This window comes from Salminus brasiliensis, chromosome 22 (assembly GCF_030463535.1).
Source record: "Salminus brasiliensis chromosome 22, fSalBra1.hap2, whole genome shotgun sequence".
Lineage (NCBI taxonomy): Eukaryota > Metazoa > Chordata > Actinopteri > Characiformes > Bryconidae > Salminus > Salminus brasiliensis.
The window spans coordinates 21646588-21660979 of record NC_132899.1 but is presented as its reverse complement, the minus strand read 5'-3'; the positions used below and the strand labels follow the sequence as shown (position 1 = coordinate 21660979).

The window sequence follows — 14392 nt, the reverse complement described above, 5'->3', positions numbered from 1 at the left end:
TGTTTTTGGTAGGTAGATGTCGTCCTGGTCTAGGCTTAAATCTTAGGTAGCAGCATTTATGGTCAAGATGCTTCCAATTCTCTAGGTAGTGATTGCTTGAACATTTAAAACTATAAATATCTGATAGATCTAACAGATACTCATATCAGCTCTGCTAATAATGGCACAATGTGGCTAGATGTCATTCTATTGGCTAATGTTGAAATCAGCTTTTTCTAGGTTCTGATTGTGTGACACTTAATGTGAACCCTTTTCTGTGTCCTGCCTTCGTTCATCTTTCCCTGGTTTCTTTATATCCATTCGTTTTTTTTGCCCGTCTGTCTGTTTTACCCTCTCATTTGCAGATGAGCATCAGGCTGTGTCAGGCTTTCCCACCTCAGACCTCTCCTCACCTACCCCATTCTCTTCATTTCAACCTTTACTATTTCATCTACCATCCCAGCTACTTCCCAGGGCTTCTCCTTTCCTTTTGTTCCTTTTCCCATTATCTAAAGCTCTCTCGTCATCCCAGCCCTTTCCCTACTCAACTCTCCCTTTTTGTCCCAGCACATCAAGTTTCAAGCTTTGAGCTTTAAGTATGTCTAGGGCTTGACCCATCATCCTTTTTCGATCCGTGAAAGACGAGCATCTAGACGAACTTTCCCTGGGCATCTGAACGGCAGAGTCGCTCGCTGTCTGAAGACCCACCTCTTCCAGGAGAACTTGGGTGAAGTCTCCAACCTGACTTTTGTGTTTAGCAGTAGCTAAGCTTAGAGTCCTAGTCAATACAAACTAGCTAAGGGTATTTTGTGAGTAAACAGTGAAGCACTTTTGTAAGTCTGTTAAGTGTTTATAACAACATCATCCAATTCCTCACCCTCCTCATCAAATCCCCATCACTATTATCGATATATATATCGATACCCATCTCTTTCCTTCTTCATTCCATCCTGTTCCTGGGTTTTTATGTGTTTTTTTTGTACCTTTATGTGTTTTTTTGTATCTGTAAGGCTTGCCTCCTGATGCCCATTGGTTGGTGCTTGTGGGTATCTGGGGTGTGATCCCTTGTTCTCCTTTCTTGGTTTGGATTGGAGAGACTTACACAAGATGTTTTAAAGCTGGGTAGATTTGCACTCTGGATTTGTTTTATTTGTCATGATATTGATAATGTGTGTGTTGGTGTGCAGTGGGTGTTTGCTCTGTTCTTCTCTCTTGAGTGTACGCCACAGTTTCTCCGGCAGGCTTTCTCGGTGAATGGAGGGATATGAAAAGCAATAGCAGCTGAGTGAGTATGTCCACAACTAACTGCAAGCAATCTGTGACAACCAAACGCATTTATTTTATTTTTTTCTTTTTCTTTTTCTTTTTTGTAATATTCATTGTAATGCTAATATAAATATCTGTTTAAAGATAGCTGAATTACATAAGCCAGTAGGAATCTTTTAAGCCATGGTCAAACTGACCTGAACAGGCTAATGTTGGCTGTGTCTATGCACAGCTGTGTCTTCCCCACAGGGGTTAAATAAATTGCACTAGAGAAAAAGAGAGAGAGGGAGACCTTGCACACAGTCAGTCTGGAGACTTTTATCTTTGTGACTTGACTGTTTATTGTACAGCCCTTCTCCGGCTGTCTAGTTGTTGTACATAATTTTCTACAAAAAATCAGTGTGCAGTACTGGACTTAATAATTTGGCAGTGTATGATGACATGTTGTATAGTTGTGTTTTACTGATTAAATTTTTTTTACTATGCTCTGAGGCGAGTGTGTGAGGATTCAGGCATTATGTTTGCACAATGACACAATGGCTAATTACATTACTTTATTAGCTACATTAGCTGCAAAGCTCTAGTCTAGTCCTGATCATCTACATTACAGGTAAGGACAAAATTATGTCAGTTTTACTTTTGCCAAACTGTTGCTTTAACATGAATAGCTGAATATCAAGCCTGGAGTTCAAGTTATTATTTATTTATTTATTTATTTATTTATTTTGAGAGAGCATTTAGAAAAGAACTTGGTCTACCTTCAGAATTGTGGAGAAGTTTCTGTTCTTCGGTCGGTTTAAGACAAGGCCTTCATTTCTTAATGCAAAGTACACCAAGTTTGGACTAGTGTACTGAGTAGTACGGATGTACGGATGCTGTACTGTCATCTGTTATATAAAATACCTTCAGGGATTCAGCTGTTAGGGTTACTATGCACACAGTAGCCATATTTGAGACTTCACAACCATGATAAAATCACAACCAGTGTTAGCAGTCTTGTTTCCATATACTGACTATAATTTAGGTAGTGAATGTAAAATTAGGAAATGTCCATTTTCTGTAAAACTTGTTTTCCATGACTATACAGACTCTGTGACTACTTGTCCTGTTACACTCTGCAGTCCTGTTAGGGCAGTGGTTTAAATTATTCATTGGAAAAATATTGCGCTTGGTCTGAAGGCTGCACCTGATTACCCATGATCAGGTTTGGTAGGGATCCAGGGTAAAGCCTGAATCCAACCTGTTGCTCCAGTATGAGGAACGTCCATGGATGTGATGAGTGTGATATTTGATAAAGGGTAGAAGAAATTAGTTTACAAGAAGACAGGATGAACCAATATGATATATGAATTATTATATTGTACCTATTGTAGAGTCATACAGTGGCATGCAGTAGAAAGCAAAATATTTGGGCATTATTACCAAAATGTGTACATATGTAAAGTATATGAAAATTTTCAGAAGTGCACCGCGCTACTGTAGAGGCATGTTCTGCTGGTTGTCACTAATATTTGGCTGTTCCAAGTCCACACAAGTCATCTCCTGATGCATCCTTGATTGTATAGGCAGAGCAAGAACACATCCGGGGCATATAGACCGCACTTGGCTAGATGGCTGATTCTCAGTGCGCTGACTGTGATTGTGTCCTTGTGGACTTGTGGCATGCCATCAGTTGCAGCCTATAAACAGAGAGATTAATTCTGGGATATTTGGCTGCCCTGTCCACACAAATCCTTGATTGTTTAGTTGGAGCAAGAACACATCTGGGCATTTGGACCTTGCGCACCATCAAGGTCTTATGGACTTGTGTGAAGTCATTAGTCGCAGCCCAAGATCGGTTTTAAATGTCAATGCTTCACGATTTAGATGCACTCTTGAATCGGTTCAAAGGAATCATTTTTTTTAAAAGCTGATTTAAACAGCATTGGTACAATTTTCTACCAAACTGACCTGAAGTTTAGCTCTTTGTCCTCTAAGAACAGATCATTGAACCAAGTCTTAGACTTAGTGTTAGACCTAGCTTAGCTTGTGAACCCTGTCTCTGTGTGAACTAATCAACTACTCTCTGCTTCATAAAATTGCCTCCACCCTGTTCATCACAATATAGGGTGTGTGTGTGTGTGTCTGTCTATCTCTTTGGGTAGAAATAAATCAAGGAAAAGACAGAAACAAACGTCTTCATAAATGTTTAATCTCAATTCTGTAAAAGTTGTATTTTGTGTAATGGGGTGGGGTGTCCACGGTCATGAAGCGAAGGAGGTGTAAAGCTGTGGTTTGTAGATTAAGTCCTGCCCTGCACATTTAGGGCCTGTTCACACCTACAGTTCATTTGCTCTGGTACAAATCAGTTCAGAAGTTGGTAAACTTGGAGGCTTTTCCCATGATTTGGCTTGTTTGAGAACATTCTCTCCGCTTAATGGTCAGACCTCTGTGACTTGTGCAATTTCTGTTCCCTTTAACATGTAGCAACGGCAGAGATGACATTTGACCATAGCTGTAGTAAAGGTCTAGTCAATATACCAGGTTGATACCTGGCTATGGGAGCCATTTAGCTCAGGCTTGCAGAGTACACCTAATCGTTGGTTCATATCAAGGTCAGATCACCACAAACGAACTGAGACCTCCACCTCTCAAAGGTGTGTGTGTGTGTGTGTGTGTTCGTTCACGCCTACCCAAATTAATCACACTTTAAACAAACTAGAATCCGATTGAACTGGATTAAAAGGGCAGGTGTGAAAATGCCCTACTGTTCATTCTGCTGCCAACAAAGCTGATCCAGCTAATTAAAATGTTTTCTACAAGCACTGAAAAGAGCAGGGCTGGGGGTCTGCGAGGGGGAAACAAATTAATTCTAGTTCATGATAGAACTGAGCTTGTTGACACTCTAAAGCTTAGAGGTTATAGGTTTATATTAAATGAAGAACGCAAATCAGAGCATTCTCCTTCCAGTATGGTCCACTTGCAGATCCCATTTCAGACATCATGGGCTTGTTCCTTGCCTTGAACCGTGATGCTAGTGGCGTCTCACCATCGAAGGTTCTATTTGGTCTAGATTTAGGCTTAATATTGATCTGAGAAACCAGTCATATTAAGAATGGCTTGCTCCCAGTTCAGATTAAGGGAAGTTAAGTGTGCCCTCTGCTGTTCAGCAGCTCGAACACAGCAGACAGAGACAGCGCTTTAGCCATGACAAGTGAAAGCGTCCTAAATGCAGACAGTCCATCTATTTCTTCATGTTTGACCCTGAATCGTATCTGGGTACACGTTTATCTTCTGCAGTCACACTGTATGTGTAAAGCGTGGCTGAAATTACTGCACTTCAGCTGAAATGTGAATTCCTATCCCCACATGTAGGGGGGAGACCAGAAACAGCAAGACCGCTTTTCACATAATGCTGCTTTTTATATTTGTGAGGGTTTTATGTACCTTATTGGTTATTTCTTGACATTAAAATAGCTGTTAGGGTTACTATGCACACAGTAGCCATATTTGAGTCATCACAACCATGATAAAATCACAACCTGGTGTTAGCAGTCTAGTTTCCATATACTGACTGTGAATTAGGTAGTGAATGTAAAATTAGACTATTGAGTCTTCATTGGGTAATGAGGTAACATACATGCTGTAAAACTTGTTTTCCATGACTATACAGACTCTGTGACTACTTGTCCTGTTACACTCTGCAGTCCTGTTAGGGCAGTGGTTTAAATTATTCATTGGAAAAATATTGCGCTTGGTCTGAAGGCTGCACCTGATTACCCATGATCAGGTTTGGTAGGGATCCAGGGTAAAGCCTGAATCCAACCTGTTGCTCCAGTATGAGTATCGTTCATGAATGTGATGAGTGTGATATTTGATAAAGGGTAGAAGAAATTTGTTTACAAGAAGACAGGATGAACCAATATGATTTATGAATTATTATATTGTACCTTTTTGTAAGAAAGAGTCATACAGTAGACAAATATTTGGGCATTATTACCAAAATGTGTACATATGTAAAGCATATGAAAACTTTCAGGAGTGCACAGCGCTACTGAAGAGGCATGTTCTGCTGGTTGTCATTGAAACTTGACTTCTCCAAGTCTACTTGTATCAAAGCTGATGTGCTTCAGGGTCCTGTTCTAGTGCTGTGTTGCTTAAGGCATCTTGTTACAACTGTTCTGAGGTGTTGGAACTGGATATCTGGATGCCTGTCTGACACGTTTGGTGTGAATAACAAACCTAGCCCATTAGCCCAAATTGGGGTTTCAGTATGCTACATTTGGTGTTGATTGTATCTGGTAGCTTTTGGAAAGAAATAATTAAGAGTGTCTCAACAAAATGACAACGCATTAAAATCCATGTTGAAGTTGTGCAACAGTCTGATGAACGTCCTATTTACAGTACACAGAGTCGCAGGTGTGTCATTGTTCAAGCATTTGACTTTCATGACAGCTCACGAGTTAGTAAATGGAAATGTGGTGCGAGAAATGCGTCTGGTTCAGAGTTTGACAGGGGTCACAGTGTTGTGCCAGTCTAGTATATTAAGGAAGTCTTAACGCAAGTTGAATAGCAATGGCTTTTCAGTTTCTTGGCATAATAAGGCGGCTGGTCGCTTAGCCTAACGCAAACAATAGCTCCAGTTCGCCTATATCCTTTCTCTGTAAGATTTCCATGGCCTGTTTCCATGTCCTGATGGCTATTGTGCGTGCTTACCTTGTCCATGCACTGTCATTATCAAAATGCTGTGGCTCAAATATCAGCGCCCACAATGGCAGGGCGTGCCTTGTGGAAAACCTGTTTTATTGCATAATAGATGCCAAGTTCGCTCCGGTTCATATTTCAGGTACAAATCCGGGGTTCCATGGAAATATTGACTCCAAATATTTAGCCTTGTCCGAAGCTTTTGGGCAACATTCTGGAGAGCAAAGCATTCCTCTTTATGGCAGCTGATTTTCAGATCATCAATCCCTCCCTGTGTGACAGTGGATCGAGAGAGAGAGAGAGTCCAAATAACCTTTCTTTGGACACTGTAAACATTTCCCGCCTTAATCTGCTCTCTTTGTTGTGTGAAATACATACACTCAACGTCCACCAGTGCTCATCCAGTGTTTCTTCCGACATCAACGGCATTCCCCCTTGCTCCAATTACAGCCTCCATTCTTCTGGGAAGACTTTACACAAGATGTTGATTGCATTTGGTGACCAGAGCACTATTGAGGTCATGTACTCATGCTGGATGAATAGTTCTGGATCACAAACACCACTCCAACTTATCCCAAAGGTACTGAATGGAGCTTCATCACTGCAGAGAACACAGTTCCCATGCTCTATGGGCCAAAGCAGGAGGGCTTTATACCCAACTAGCCAACAACTCTTGGGAGCATCCCATTCTGCTGGCAATGGAAGAGGCATTTGGATACTTTTTGTGGTGTGGTTATGTGGTCACTGGTTAATATTTTTGAGAGATGCAATTTTTGGTCTATCAAATTTGTGAAGGCTTCAAGGTGATTGCTAAACAGCATACTCTCATTTATTAGATCGGAGTAAGGTCCAGAAATATTAAGAAATCCGATTAAAGAGATTTCTCAGCCTGTGTATGTGTAAAAAAAAGACAGTGGTACCAGAAATAAGCAAGCAGCACCAGCAAGCTCTACCCAAAACAAAATTTGGACAAAATTTGGAGTGTTGAAACTAAAGGATTTAAAGATAATCATCTTGATTGCGTTCATTTTTTGGCTGTTGCTTAAAAAAAAAAAAGCGCTGTGGCACAAAGAAGGACTCAAATACAAAGTAGTAGATACAAAGAAGTAAATACAAAGTACAAGTTCTGACTAGTGTACTTGGTAGAACTGACTTGGCAAGTTCGACTTGTGAGTTCAAACTCCCGAAGACGGGAGGATGCTGTATAGTAATTTTGCAGTTGTGCAGCATAGTGCATATCTGGGATATTTGCCAATCCCATGTTCAACCAAGTCACACACTGATGCATCCTCAATATCACAGGCAGAATAAGAACACATCTGGGCCTTTGGACTTTCCTTGGCCGGATGAGGACCTTTGAATGAACTTTTCACTTTTTATGTCCACAGGATCATCAGTACAGACAGGAATGCAGACTGAGAATCGACCACAGGTTGGGTTTTACATGATGTTTAATTCACGTCTTATTCTGTGAGGCTTTTGGCTGGTTGCAAAGCAGAACTCTGATTACTGCCTGCCTGACCCCGACCCTCCCACACACAACAAAATCTAATTTTCTGTAATTTTCAGATTGTGAATTTCAAGTGTAAACACTCATTAACTCATTGACAGTGAGTGCGCTTACATGCACTTAATAATCTGATCACATTGGATTGCTGTAGTTTGTAGATTATTCAAGTGGCCATGTAAACAGCAAAGCCGAAATCTTTGATCGGATTAAGGCCCATCCGATACAGATAATCCAATACAGAGAGGAGGAGGAGCTCAGTAATCAGATATGCATTTCTCAGTAGTCAAATTTATTTTGGTTTACTCAGTCTGTGCATGCAGGCAAATGTAACTGGCTAGGACAGACGCTTGTTCAAAAAAAACTGTTTGCTGCGGTGGCTGTGGCAAGAGTTTGACCAGCAGTGAACTGGCTGCGCCCCAAGCCGCTCACCACTGTACTTTTAAAGGTGGTGTCTACCATCTCTGGACTGTTGGGGCTACAGCCATGTGCAGCTGACAGTGGGTTTTAAAAACCGCTGTACCAGGAGCTCATAGGTTCAAATATTTGAATGGTAGACCTGCTACTGGTACTGTAGTGGCTACAATCTGTGTACAGATTAATCCAGATTAATGGTATTAGATGTAATGTATGCCCCCAGGTCTTAAGATCTGGACCTTAAACTTCTTAGATTTTGTTCTAACTGGAAGTCTTAAAAGAATTGTTAATGTAACTGATTGGATACGAAGTGTCACAGCTTCCAAGGATTAAAAAGCCCAGGACTGGAAACTGGATTCAAGATTTAAAGATCTCTGGTCTGGCCTCTCCAGTACTGCATTTTCTAAAATAAGAAAAGAAAAGGAATTGGGTTCCCCACTTCAATATGAGAAGTGAATATGGGTGTATTACCCATGCACCGGTGGGCACTAGGGTTGTCAAGATACCAGAAACTTTAATTCAATAAAGATACCAAGTGATACTACAAGTTGAATAACATGTTTATCAGATCATAACATTTTAAATGTTAAAACCCTAAAATTTTGTGCCAAATTGTACTCAATGCCATGTACTTCTACTGAAATGTAATACTACTTTTGCATCCACTTATTTATTAATAATCTATTATTGTAATTATTTGAATTAATAATATTTATAATTATTTATTAACAATAATAGCTTTTACATACTGCTATAGCTTACATATCAGCCGTTAACATTTAGTTAATGTGTTGTGTTTAATTTAATTTGTAACAGCTTTGTATATGTACTGTTTTGTCATTGGTCATACCGCCGACATTTGAGGTCAGTTATTTTAGTCCAACAGCACACCAAAAAGAGAAGAATAGAGCCCAACACACTTCCTATGTTACCATGCTGAGGTTCCATTGTAATGGTGGAAGTTTCTCAGCACTTTTTGAGCTAGTAGTTTTTGAGCTGCCAGCCTATGTTTGTAATACTACTTCCACTTGATTGAACAATGTTTACAAACACACATAAATGTTCCTTAATATTCACATAGTTTTCAGTGTATAATGGAGCACACTCCCAGTCAAAACCGAGTCAAAACCAGTAAGATCATCATACTATGTGGGATGTAACCCTTTTATTTCATATATTCATGTTTATTTCCAATATTTACATAAAATAAAGGTCATAAAAAATAGATCTCCATGTAAAACATGTAAAAAAGAAATTGTGCAACGTGTGTGTGTGTGTGTGTGTGTGTGTGTGTGTGTGTGCAAATTGCAAGATTAAAAAAAAAAAAGCTTCCCTGAACAAGAGCAGTCCAATTCTGTTAAAGCCAAAGTTGAGCTCACTCCTCCAGAACACACCTGCAACAGAAAAAAAAAAAAATCAACATTACATTAAGTGACGTTCCCATCAAATGAGCTGAATTTCAGCTGAGTCACAGGGAGGCATGGTGTGAGCACAGCAAACACTAATCATTTTAACTATTGTGAAAAGTTAATAATTACTTCATCTTGGAGAAACTGAGAACGGTAAGGAAACAAACTCTGTTGTAAGTACATGTTCAACAGAGCCACTCCCCACTCGAACAGAAAGACTTTATTACTTTGTCTACAGTGGATATCTAAAGTATTTGGACACTTTAGATATTCATCCAATCGTTGCTTCATAAAATGTTTAACAAAGTGATATTTGAGGGAAAAAAAAAAAAACACTTTCATCACACCATCAAGACCATCAAGCCTGATGTCTTTAATGGAATCATGAACTCAGAAGACTACAGAGGCAAGAAACTGCTGAAATGATAAAGTTTCGAAACACATCTGCTACAGTTTGAAAGAATAGTTTGTCCACAATGGTCCAAATACTTAAGTAAAGGCAGTGGTAAAAACAATGATAACTTAGCAAAGGGTTTTGCCTGGTGAATAGGTCTTCTCTATGATAGAAAAGTCACATGTACACCATGAAATGTTTGTGAAGGAGATCTGTAAGTAAATGATGTGACCAGGCTAACAATGTCAACTGAGGTGAAAACAGGCTATCAGCATTAGTCTGCTTGTCTGTGTGTAAATTCTAAGCCACACGCCATATGTGTTATGAGGTTTTATAGTCTGATTGTGAGTTATATCGACTGCAGCAATAGTAAAACAGCGTAAAACAGCAGTGCTGAAAGTTGCAGAATCACTGTTGAGTTTTGAAAGGGTGTGAACGCTTTCAGTAAAAACAAGGGTTAGTCTAGACTCTCCAGTACTGAGCTGTCTAAAATACAGAGGAAAGGTATGCGGTTGTCATTTACAGTGGCCCATGCAAACCCTTGTAAGTAAACTTAAAAAAAAAATAAAGCTGCTACAAATTGTTCTTTAAGCGATGCTGTAAAAAAAAAAACACCCCAACATTCTTAGAAATTGGACAGTTCCCAAATAAGAAGACACTGGTGACCGGTGTCAGAAGCTTCAGAAAAAAACTGCATATGTATGTACTTTGTATCGCGCATATATATATATATATATATATATATATATATATATATATATATATATATATATATATATATATATATATATATATTAGAACCCTTTGAAATGAACAGAACCAACAAGGGTTATTATAATGCTTGGCATGAGTTAAAGAACCCTTTTTCAGTCTTAAAGTGTACAAGTGGGGGAACTACCTTGTAACTAACCACAACGTTTTATCTGATCAAATATTTCTAACGTCTCAAGTGGATAACCACTATCCAAACATACAAAATATAAACCTGGAGGAGAGGTAAATGTTTAAGCACAATTTAAAAGGCTTTCCAAAGCATGCAGAAACCATGAAGAACTGGGATGACCTTTCTTATTACGACACATGAATTGCATAATGTCCAAGTATTATTAAAACCTACAATAGAAAAATTGAAGTTTCTTTGTAACGGTTCTTAGTAAAGATGACTTATTGAAAAACCTGTTGCATATGGTTCTTTTTAAAGAATATTTTTAAATATCTGGTTCTGTAGAGCACCAAACATTCATCCAGTATCATTACAGTGAAAAAACTGTTTTTAATTTAGAGTATAGAAATCATTACTCAATAATATCTGTCTCTCTACTGCAACTGCAACAGGGCTCATATTCTGTGCTGGGTGAAGAAAAGGCCTACAAGTAGGTCATGGAGGTAAATGCATTTAGGGGTAGAAGACCATAGGGAAAAAAGAGAAACCTACTTTGTATAGAACAAAGGTTCTAGATAGTACTGAAATGGGGTCTTTGACACCTACAATTACTAGAACCCCTTTTGGTGCAATACTGAACCATAAAGGTTTTCTAAAGTCACTGAAGAACATCTTAACCAGAACCTAGAAACACTGTCTTTCCTGGAGAACCTCTGAAGAACTCTTTTTAGAGGTGTGTTGGATACAAGCAGCAACCAGCAAGATGCTTACCACAAACATAGGCTAGCAACCAAGCAGAGGAGCCTCAGTCGTTCACTTTAGGTTCTTCGTCTGGAGCATCTCAGAGTTCTTCAGAATATCGAGCTCCACTGTTCTCTCGCTGACAGAAGGAGACTCCACACTTCTCTCGAAAGCCTCGTTGTCGTAGCCCGCCGTGTCGGGGGCTGGCCACGTTACTCGTGTAGGAACGTGGACGGGCACAGGCTCTTTCACGCCATCCTTTCCATCCCCATCACCACTGACCAGCTTCTTCTCGCCACCCTCCAGGCTCTTCACCCCGCTCTTTGAAAGCCTCTTGGAGATTTTGCGAGCCCAGTGAGTTAGGTTGTCCAAGGTACTTATTTTCTCCAGGTCTTCAGAAGAGACCCTGATGTTTCCAGTGTACCACAGCACCCACCAGATGAGGCTGAGGAACACAATGATCGAGCCGGTGTAGATGAGGAAATCTCCGTAAAACCTGCCGTCCAGACGCAGGTTTGCAAAAACGCCGACGAGAAGCACAACCAAGCCGATCACGTCGAAAACAACGCCGAGAACAAACAACGGCACACAGCCCCCGATGCCCCTCAGGGCCATGGCATAGAAGCGGTCAAACTGCTGGCCACCAAAACAGGCGAAAAAGAGCCCTGCCGTATTTCCACACAGCAGGTGTTTACTCTCCTCACACCTGCGAGCGTTTGTAGCCCCGCCTCCCACGTCAAAAGGGAGCACGCGTTATATGACCCCGCCCATCCCTCATCATCTTCCACCTTAGTGTCCGTGGACCCCTATTTTCCCCACCTGCATTCCGACAAGCCCCGCCTTCTTGTGATACAGTTGGATAATGGGTCAAATTCCGAATTAAAGAACTGCGCGTGAGCGTGAATACTGACCAATCCGAGCTCAGGAAGGCGGGGCTTGTCGGAAAAGAGGTGGGAGAAAGAGACTGAGAGCTACAGGGACTAGAGTGGAAGGTGCTGAGGAGATTCACGGTGTGGTGAACTGAGGAGGACCATGACCAGGTAAAATAGAGTGGAATACAAACACACACACACACACACACACACACACACTCATATACATACAAATGCTCGTTCAACGCACCGTGAAGCCACCAGCGCCGCCCTGCACAACATTACCATTTGTACACCCTGCACTCTGAGCAACAAGCAGCAGTGGCTCTCCACAGTCCTGAACCACACACTGTACCAGGCAAAGAACCATAAGCAATGTTTACCACAAGCTGTCCTGGTCCTACACAGACTAGAGGACCTCTGTATAAAGAAACCCTAGAACCGCCCCTCAGTTTTAAAGGGTGTGGCTCAGAGATACGGCTACTTTAGGCTACTTTAAAAGAGGCTCAGACGAAGATTTTCCCATTTCTTATTTATTTATTTGTTTATTTATTGCCCTAATAACAATTCATTTATTTATTTATTTTTATTATTTAATTATTCGGTTTTTTTAACAATTATTTTTGGTCGTTTAAAGCAAATGGACCTTGTTGACTGTTGATGGTGATTAAATAGGCATATTGGATGACCACGGTGTAAAAAAAGAAGGTCGTTTTTAATGATAGTATTCTGTTTTTGTTCTCCTCAAGTTTCGTTTTATTGGTTGTATGATCCAGAAGGAATGGATGAAAACGACGCAGAAAAAAACGTTGTTGGGCTTTCCACCAGGAGATGGCGCTAGTGAACTGCAGAAGACTCTTGAAAAGCCCTTTTTGCCACAAAGTGTGCAAAATGTCAATTATGGACTAGAGCCAACACATAAACAAAACACCTCAGAAAACACAGTATTTCTTTTTTTCACACAGGGTAAATTATGTGCCATTTTACAGCTCCCAAAGCATTGTCATAATGAGCTTATAATAAAAAAGACAATATAATGAGAAAGGACATATGAAATATTTGAACTGATAAAAAGAGAAAAGTCTGTCCCAGCACAGAGGGCAGTTATATTCCCCAGGAAAGTGTAGGCCTGTTCCTTATGGCTGTGGACTATTTGGCTAAGAGGATGAAACTATGAGGACTATGCATAATAAAGTGTCTGAAATAATTATGTCCTGAGGGACAGTAAATAGCAAAATGACATCCCTCTCTGAATTCTGGCTCAGCCTCTTTGGAGCACTTCCAAGAGATGTTCTTCTCTCTAACCAAATGTACCACTGTAGGCTATGCAAGAGGACGCCGTTAATGCAGTTCATTTCCGGACAGCATTATCAAGAGTTTGACGTCAAACATATAATTTAATAGGACAAAAGGGTTCTGAAAAAAATGTGAGGCCATTTTCTAACCTGAAACAGCATTAGTTGAGATTCCGGACAGGCACAGTTGCACAAAATTAGCCACTGGGAAAAAAAGGCTGTTACTCGCTTTACTGATCATTTAATGAATGTATAGTCAGCACTCTCTAGTCAACTTTCTTCATACAATATGCTGCATGAACCACCACAGCAGCTTTTTAAACTGTGAGAAGCTTGACTTCTCCTGACTGCATTGCAGGGCCACGGCTGCTGTTTGAAGTCTGAGGTTTTCTCTCCTTGAAACAAAATGGCTAATCATCATTCTGTAATTTGAAAAGATTTAATGTGATTGAAAGTTAATCATTCATCATTGATGAGAGTTAAGATAATGAATGCAGATTGATGCTCATTTAAAAATAGGCCGAAAGGAAGTTCCCAGAGGAATCCTATGTGAGATCTGAGCTTTGCTGTGGATTACCAAGACATTTTTTACAGACTTGCTTGGGGACTGGTAATGGCCCTAATGACAGGATAAGTAGATTCATTTCTGCCATCTTCTGTTCACCTATACAACGCTTTTGGATGTCTGCACTCAATTTCAAAGCAAAATAAGATATTTAAGAATTAGATTATAGGCTTTTAGATGCTAATGGCTTTCTTCTTGCATGCTGGCGGAATGATGATAGCTTTAGAAACACATCTTACCAGTCCTGCATGTACAAATGTGCATGTTTTTCATATGTGAGTTGTTTGGTTGGCCAGGGTGTGGTCATCACCTCATATGCACATCTATTGGCGATCACAGCTCTAATTTCATAGATTCTTTGGTAAGAATTGTTAAGGTATG

The 14392-nt window shown here is 40.1% G+C and overlaps 1 protein-coding gene across 1 annotated transcript; it reads right to left on the bottom strand.

The window, feature by feature from the left end:
• Nucleotides 1-9094: 9094 nt before the first annotated feature.
• Nucleotides 9095-11994, bottom strand: LOC140544257 (transmembrane protein 238-like). Its single transcript, XM_072667703.1, has 2 exons — nt 11310-11994; nt 9095-9246 (listed from the first exon to the last, which is right to left on the bottom strand). Exon 1 carries the CDS (start codon nt 11892-11894, stop codon nt 11352-11354), a length of 543 nt encoding a protein of 180 aa, XP_072523804.1. The 5' UTR covers nt 11895-11994; the 3' UTR covers nt 9095-9246; nt 11310-11351.
• Nucleotides 11995-14392: the final 2398 nt, after the last annotated feature.